Source organism: Camelina sativa, chromosome 12 (assembly GCF_000633955.1).
Source record: "Camelina sativa cultivar DH55 chromosome 12, Cs, whole genome shotgun sequence".
Lineage (NCBI taxonomy): Eukaryota > Viridiplantae > Streptophyta > Magnoliopsida > Brassicales > Brassicaceae > Camelina > Camelina sativa.
Genome location: NC_025696.1, coordinates 510,795 through 518,157, shown reverse-complemented (window position 1 = coordinate 518,157; position 7,363 = coordinate 510,795). Strand labels below are relative to the sequence as shown.

The window sequence follows — 7,363 nt, the reverse complement described above, 5'->3', positions numbered from 1 at the left end:
ATTGGTTTCAAAGCCAACTAAAGAAAAACAGAAACGATCTTATTGATATTAGACCAAAACATGGGCATACAAACATAATCACTTACACGGAAGATATTTTTTAAAAATAACTTATTATTGCAACATCAACATATGAAGGGTTTACATAAGCAGTTAATTAGAAAATCTATAATACAATAAATGTATTGGAAACAATACCAGTCAATGATAAGATTGGATCCTCATAAACAAGAAACAACATCTTCATAATTCATAAAAAATAAACGCCACAGTTATACACATCTAAACGAAATGGTATAAACATATAGTGTATAAATAAAAGTGACGGCAAAGCCCGTATATGCCTAATTAAAACGAAATAATACAAAAGAAAAAACGAAAAAGACAAAAAAAAAATAAGAAAGTGCCAACTATACCACAACCCACGCGTTGCGTGGGGAAGTACCTAGTTAGTTAATTAAAACATAACTTAAATGACTGATGCTAAATCATATTTATTTGTTTCATTTTTAAATAAGTAATTTAAAACAACATTACTTAATTTTGTGATACAATTTAAGTGATACAATACACTTATTTTTTTTGTAGTGTGAATGAATTGCAAACATTACACCAAGATATATTTGTTGTTAACTTTTGGTATAATAATAATTTCTCCTTTAGATTATTTAGCTGAGAATGTATAAATATAATGTATCCAGTTAATTATTTAACAAAAGAAAATATCAAGTAGATAAATCAAAGCATATCCACCACTATTTTCAACTTACATTGATTTTGACATCTACTAATTAAATTATATTTAATATGCAGTAGCTAGTGTGATACAACCATTTTCGAATATTTCCCTCTTCTTCTTCTTCCTTTTTTTTTGTTTTTTAACAAAGAAACTATAATGTCAAAGACTCAAACAAGATTATGGTTTTTTTATTTATGGATCAATAATATTAACCACATACATGATGCATGCATGCTATGTTGTGTTTGAAATGCAAATAACTGTTATCTTAGTAGAAGGGTAAAAAGGGGAAACTACAGTATTTGGTCAGCCATATTAAACCGGTTCACGGCTTTTTCATTAGACCAATTTTCGTCTATTGAGGTGTTTGATTGATTGATATATCTGATCACCGTGGACCAGATCTATTGCCGGCCGAGATTACAGTTTCTTATTATAGATGCAATTGGAGTCGAACTTTTTCTTTTTGGGATTTTCAAATTCACGCTTGTGATTTTAATTTTCTTTCCTTGAGGGTTGCAGTGGTAGAGAGTATCAAAGAGGAGATGAAGTTGCCTGGTACCCTGATGGCGCGCGATACATTGGTCAGGCGCAAGTAGAATCCACTCATTGCTTACGCAATTAGATACATTGGTCAGTCACGAGTACAATTATTGTGGCCAGTCATATCAATTTGTTTCCCCCCTATTGCTTGTTTTTAATTGATTGTAGTGTTTTGAGTGAATGTTTTACCAGAATTTGTTTTGATGCCAGATATTGTTTTGCAAGTAGTATTGCTTGCAACATATCTTCTGACTCAGGGTTGGAGATTTGACAGGAACTTTTTTTTTTTGCTTATGGTGTTACTAGCATAGTTTTTCAATACACAACAACACATGTGCTATTAATTGGGATCTCTTCTTCGACTTGGTTCCCCTTTGGTACATGCTGGTTATTCTGTTTTATTCTAAAACATTTTTACAAGGTAGCAAAAGGCACCATAGAAAGACCACTTGCCATAATTTATTATAGCTGATGTTTATGTGAGTTGGAAATGCTCATTTAGATTGGCTGTGCTTATCTTTAGCGAAGTTAGCTAGCTACCTGGACAGTTGGGTCTTTAGTACCCGTCCAAACAAGTAGAACCTATATATCTGATGATGTTCTTTTTTGTTTTGCCATTGGTTCCTTTTGCAATATGCGTAGGGTGATCAAGAATCACCTGGGATCATACCGCTAGAAATAGAAGACGTTTTCACTATCATCCAGGATGTCAAGTGGTCTTAACGGGGTTCATATCTTATTCTCACGGTTCATGCTAACTAACTGGCTACGTTTTTGTATTTCAGACTCCACGAAAGGACTTCCTGCTCCGTGTTTCATAACTTGAAATATACAATGAGGTAAGTGGAACTTTTTATCCTTGATATATACATACTTGCTAAACCCTGAAAAGTAGATATTTTGGATTGGGATATGTTTTCTTTTTCTTCTGCCTTATCTTTGAGAACTAAAATGCTTAACAATATAAAGAATTGGGGGGAGACTACTGATGATCTTCTTTTTTTCTAAAGTGTGCTTCTATGTTTCGGCTGTCTGCAGTTTATTTGATGACCGTCTTTGTATCAGGTGATAAATTATTTACTTTATCCAACATGCCATAATTTACGTGTTAGACAGGATTCCCAGGGTCGCTTCAACCTCTATAGGGTGTTTAGCTTTCTCCATTTTCTCTCACACACCCACAATCATTGTGCTCTGCATAAAATAAACGTGATGAATTACCTTAGAATCACATATGAATTTGATATCATTTGAAAAAAGATATTGGTTCATATTGCATTTTTCTTTATGTTGAGGGTATCAAGGAAGAACTTGTTTTGTCTCCTGGCCACGCACTTCATTTATTGCAGCTGGAGAAGGTTATTAAAAATATTTAACCCCTGAAATATGTTCTCATTTTATTAACTCTTGTCTGTTCCGCCTCTACTTAACGTTGTTGTTTTCAATTGCAGAACATCGCTATGTTGGTTTAAATAATTTCAACTTGTAGAGCAGCAGAAGCCACACTATATTTTACACTGGTACGTCTTCAATCTCCAGGAGCTCGTCATAATGTAATTTGTATCCTCTTCTCAGTGTCTCGGCATGATGTTCATGTTCTTTGCTCTTACAAGTGTCCTTACAAGGTCCATGTTTTGATGTCTAATTTTGTATCTGCTTGCAGATGGTTGAAAGTAGAACCTAAATGAGGCGATACTAGGGTTCTTGCAGAACAATGAACAGATCACTGATTCGGGTCACTTCTCTGCGGTATTTCAACCTTGACTACAACTAAGTCGTCAGCGTCACCAATGGGTCTCCCCGAAGATGTTAGAGTAATTGCTTGGGGTCTTTCTCTTGAGAGGTAAGATTTTTGAATTTCCCTCAACATTTCAGGGTCGTTCGTTGCTGATTCTTTCTTGTTTTTTTGTTCATAAACCAGACCGACAATGATATTATACGGTATTGACAACATCCGCGNACTAAAATGCTTAACAATATAAAGAATTGGGGGGAGACTACTGATGATCTTCTTTTTTTCTAAAGTGTGCTTCTATGTTTCGGCTGTCTGCAGTTTATTTGATGACCGTCTTTGTATCAGGTGATAAATTATTTACTTTATCCAACATGCCATAATTTACGTGTTAGACAGGATTCCCAGGGTCGCTTCAACCTCTATAGGGTGTTTAGCTTTCTCCATTTTCTCTCACACACCCACAATCATTGTGCTCTGCATAAAATAAACGTGATGAATTACCTTAGAATCACATATGAATTTGATATCATTTGAAAAAAGATATTGGTTCATATTGCATTTTTCTTTATGTTGAGGGTATCAAGGAAGAACTTGTTTTGTCTCCTGGCCACGCACTTCATTTATTGCAGCTGGAGAAGGTTATTAAAAATATTTAACCCCTGAAATATGTTCTCATTTTATTAACTCTTGTCTGTTCCGCCTCTACTTAACGTTGTTGTTTTCAATTGCAGAACATCGCTATGTTGGTTTAAATAATTTCAACTTGTAGAGCAGCAGAAGCCACACTATATTTTACACTGGTACGTCTTCAATCTCCAGGAGCTCGTCATAATGTAATTTGTATCCTCTTCTCAGTGTCTCGGCATGATGTTCATGTTCTTTGCTCTTACAAGTGTCCTTACAAGGTCCATGTTTTGATGTCTAATTTTGTATCTGCTTGCAGATGGTTGAAAGTAGAACCTAAATGAGGCGATACTAGGGTTCTTGCAGAACAATGAACAGATCACTGATTCGGGTCACTTCTCTGCGGTATTTCAACCTTGACTACAACTAAGTCGTCAGCGTCACCAATGGGTCTCCCCGAAGATGTTAGAGTAATTGCTTGGGGTCTTTCTCTTGAGAGGTAAGATTTTTGAATTTCCCTCAACATTTCAGGGTCGTTCGTTGCTGATTCTTTCTTGTTTTTTTGTTCATAAACCAGACCGACAATGATATTATACGGTATTGACAACATCCGCGATTTGTTTGGACACAAGGTAACCACGAGATCTTTACTTCTTCTGACTTCTTTGTATATCAATATTTGTGTGTGTGTACTCAACTCATTTACAATATGGCTTGTCGAATTTTTGATTCTTTTTGGTTATGTACGATACAATTTGTGTTTAGTTAACAAGAACCTTGCCCCAAAGGTATGTTACTTTCCGATTACCAACCCATACAAAACAAATTGCTACCAGAGAATGTCATAAGACTAGAGTCATTAGGATTGGACTCATTCGAAAAGATTATAAATTTATGGGAATTTTTATCAACAAGAGAACAAATCATAACCACAAAAGTAAATTAATAATTAAAAGAAAAAAAAAAAGAAAGGTAAAATAATGTTGGATCGTGTGTGTGTATGTGTATGTGTCTTCTATACATCTTTCATACTTCGTCGGCTCGACGCGCCACGGCTACTTTCTCTCGTCGACATCGATCCCGTCGGTAAACCCTCCGCTTGAGACAGAAGACTACTAGTTCCCGCAGCGACTGGATCAGACAAGCTTTGTCTCCAACTACCAAACACTCGGCCGCTACTTGAAGATCCTCTCGAAGATCCAGTCGTTCGGAATCTCTCAGATTCGCTGCTGTCTTCTCTCACGACTCTCATAGGGTTCTCCAGGGCTTGAACTATGTGTCTCATAAGCGGCCGTCTCGTTTGCTTAGGGTTTAGACATGACCTAGCCACAATCGCCATTGCCCAGACTTCTTCTAAGAGGTCTTCGTCGACCAGAAGAGATTGGTCTAGGATGTTCATCACTGGTTCTTTCTCTTGCGATGATATGTTAGGCATTATCTCCGCTAGGATTTTCTTGAATTGGGTTTCGTCGCATGAGCTGATTCCGAGTTTTCCTGTGATTAGCTCTAGAAGTATCTTGCCGAAGCAGTACACATCGTAGGCACATGTTGCTGTAGCTGAAGACCCTGTTAGATTTGAGGATTGTTAGAAGGAACATATAGAAATTGTAGGAAGCTTGTTGTTAAAACATTTGGAGAGAAACTCACCAGGAACACTTTCTTGAGAAGACCTGGAACGTAGGGAAACAGTAGCAAGCTTGATGTTAGATGTTTAATCTAAATTGGGTTTTAAGTGTTTCAACACAGTGAAGCAGAGACACTTACTGGGATAGTCTGAGCAACCGGGATATTTTTCGGGAACGGCCATTGTTTTCTTGATGACAGGCTTTGCTAAAGCTTCCAAGCCTAACTTCAAACTTATCATCCAAGAGAATGCTACTTGCTTGAACATCTCTTTTAAGACATTTTACATTGGAAGACTCAAGATCAGTATGATGTGGATTGAAAGTGAAAACAGTTTAAGGGATGATTGTTTTTGTACCTGTGGACGACGGGCGGTGAGCAATCATGGTGCAGATAAGAAAGTCCCTCTGCTACTCCCAATGCTATTTTCAGTCTGGTGATCCAATCGAGAGATCTCAATCCCTCCTCAACAAGGGAACTGGTTTTATAGAACAATGAGCTTGGTAAATCCTTATTAGGCATGTACTTATACACCAAGCACTTATGGGGTGTGCTCTCTAAGCATTTTCCTACAAATGGGACTATTCTCGGATGAGCAAACCGGCTAAAGAAATCCAACTCGGTTAGATACGCTTCGTTGTTCTTTGTAGATTCCAAGCTGATTCTTTTCACAACGATCTGAACTCCGTTTTCTAAAACCCCCTTGAATAGATCCCCTGATTGTCCTTTCTTTATCAGGTTCGAATCACGGAACTCTTTGGTGGCATTGAGCAGCTGTTGATAGGTAAACGATGATCCAAGACTCCCAAAGTTTATAGACACTCCTCCTCTGGAAGGAAGTGTTCCATCAGGAGGCAATGGGCCAACACCGTTGTGTCTCCCTCTAGGATGATTACTTGTTGATGATCTGTTTCTTCGACGGACACAGAAACTCACTGTTATTGGTAACAATATCAGAATGAGCATAACCAATATAGACCCTCCAACTGCAGCTAGTATAACTATTTTCCTGTGGCTTAACCAGGAAGATTTAGGACTCTTCTTCTCTTCTGGTGGTCCGAAACTGTTGAAAGTTAAGCCCTTTTTTGAATAAAACAAAGTGCAATCCGACAACTTCCGCTGGTTCTCTGTGCCCTGAAGACAATTGTTGCTCAAGGAAGCATTGGTTGGCACAAAGTCTGGAACTTCACCTTCAAAATAGTTTTCCGAAAGATCAACAACTTGGAATCTTCTCAGTAGAAGTGTGAGATTGCCGTAAAACATGTTCCCGGAAATGTTAAGCATGGAGACAGTAGAGTCAATAGCGTCAGTGGTATTCGGCAGCAAATCAGAGAAGTGATTTCCTGAAAGATCCAGCAACTTCAGCTCCGGTAACGACCATAACGAGGACGGTAAAGCCCCTATGAAACCACTGCCTCTGAAGTCAACTATCTGTAGATTACTCATGAAACTGAACAGATCAGGAGGTAGGGATCCTGAAAGACGATTTCCGGCAATTGCAAGCGTCTGCAAGCTCCTTAGCCCTTTCAAATCTGATGGAACCGAACCTGACAGGTGGTTGAAGCTGAGATCAAGGTCGAGTAAATCAGAAAGGTCTCCGAGTGATGAAGGTATTGAAGAAGACAAGGTGTTATGCGAAAGATTCAGACGCTGGAGCTTGGAGAGTGCACCAATATTAGCAGGAATCAAGCCAAACACCGAGTTTGAGGAAAGATCAAGAACTGATAAACTCTGAAGAGAGGTAAGAGACGGAGGAATTTTGCCACTGATTGAATTATTGGAAAGATCAAGAACCGTGAGGCGTAATAACCGCCGAGTCAAAGTTGCAGGGATGGTCCCCGTAATTGAACAAGAGCTAAGGTCCAACACCTCTAAAGTCAACAGACGTGATCCGAACAAAGGCGGGATTGGACCTGGAAGAGAGAACCTTGAGGCGTTGAAGGAAGCTAAACGGGTGAGATTGAGGAGCGCATCAACTGAGAATTGCGGGTTTTGATTCCCAATCCTAGTCCTTCTGAACCCTGAAATGTTGATGTCAGTTACTCTACCATTCTCATCGCAATCTATGCCGTTCCAGTTGAGACAAGGATTGCCTTTAA

General features: G+C 38.3%; 1 protein-coding gene and 2 long non-coding RNA genes across 7 annotated transcripts in view; 2 read left to right on the top strand and 1 right to left on the bottom strand.

Annotated features, from left to right (window-relative positions):
- LOC104729243 lies at nucleotides 1,111-3,076 on the top strand. 3 transcript variants are annotated; one of them, XR_002034503.1, is made up of 4 exons: nucleotides 1,111-1,372; nucleotides 1,925-2,640; nucleotides 2,734-2,802; nucleotides 2,946-3,076. It is a non-coding gene; the product is annotated as an uncharacterized LOC104729243 (long non-coding RNA). The 3 variants fall into 3 exon arrangements; XR_758240.1 differs by having other exon boundaries at nucleotides 1,111-2,121; nucleotides 2,293-2,640; XR_758239.1 differs by having other exon boundaries at nucleotides 1,111-2,640.
- Nucleotides 3,250-4,405, top strand: LOC104729239. The gene is made up of 4 exons (XR_758238.1): nucleotides 3,250-3,655; nucleotides 3,749-3,817; nucleotides 3,961-4,140; nucleotides 4,219-4,405. It is a non-coding gene; the product is annotated as an uncharacterized LOC104729239 (long non-coding RNA).
- The window catches only part of LOC104729238 (probable LRR receptor-like serine/threonine-protein kinase At2g16250), a 3,816-nt gene continuing 953 nt past the window's right edge, over nucleotides 4,501-7,363 (bottom strand). For 2 of the 3 annotated variants that reach the window (XM_010448162.2, XM_010448163.2), the window contains 4 exons: nucleotides 5,623-7,357; nucleotides 5,406-5,534; nucleotides 5,289-5,311; nucleotides 4,501-5,207 (listed from right to left, as the gene is read on the bottom strand). In XM_010448162.2, the coding sequence (XP_010446464.1) occupies nucleotides 4,657-5,207; nucleotides 5,289-5,311; nucleotides 5,406-5,534; nucleotides 5,623-7,357 (2,438 nt within the window). In that variant the 3' untranslated portion in view covers nucleotides 4,501-4,656. The remainder of the gene's footprint in view (nucleotides 5,208-5,288; nucleotides 5,312-5,405; nucleotides 5,535-5,622; nucleotides 7,358-7,363) is intronic. The other variant, XM_019233783.1, reaches the window with a different exon arrangement.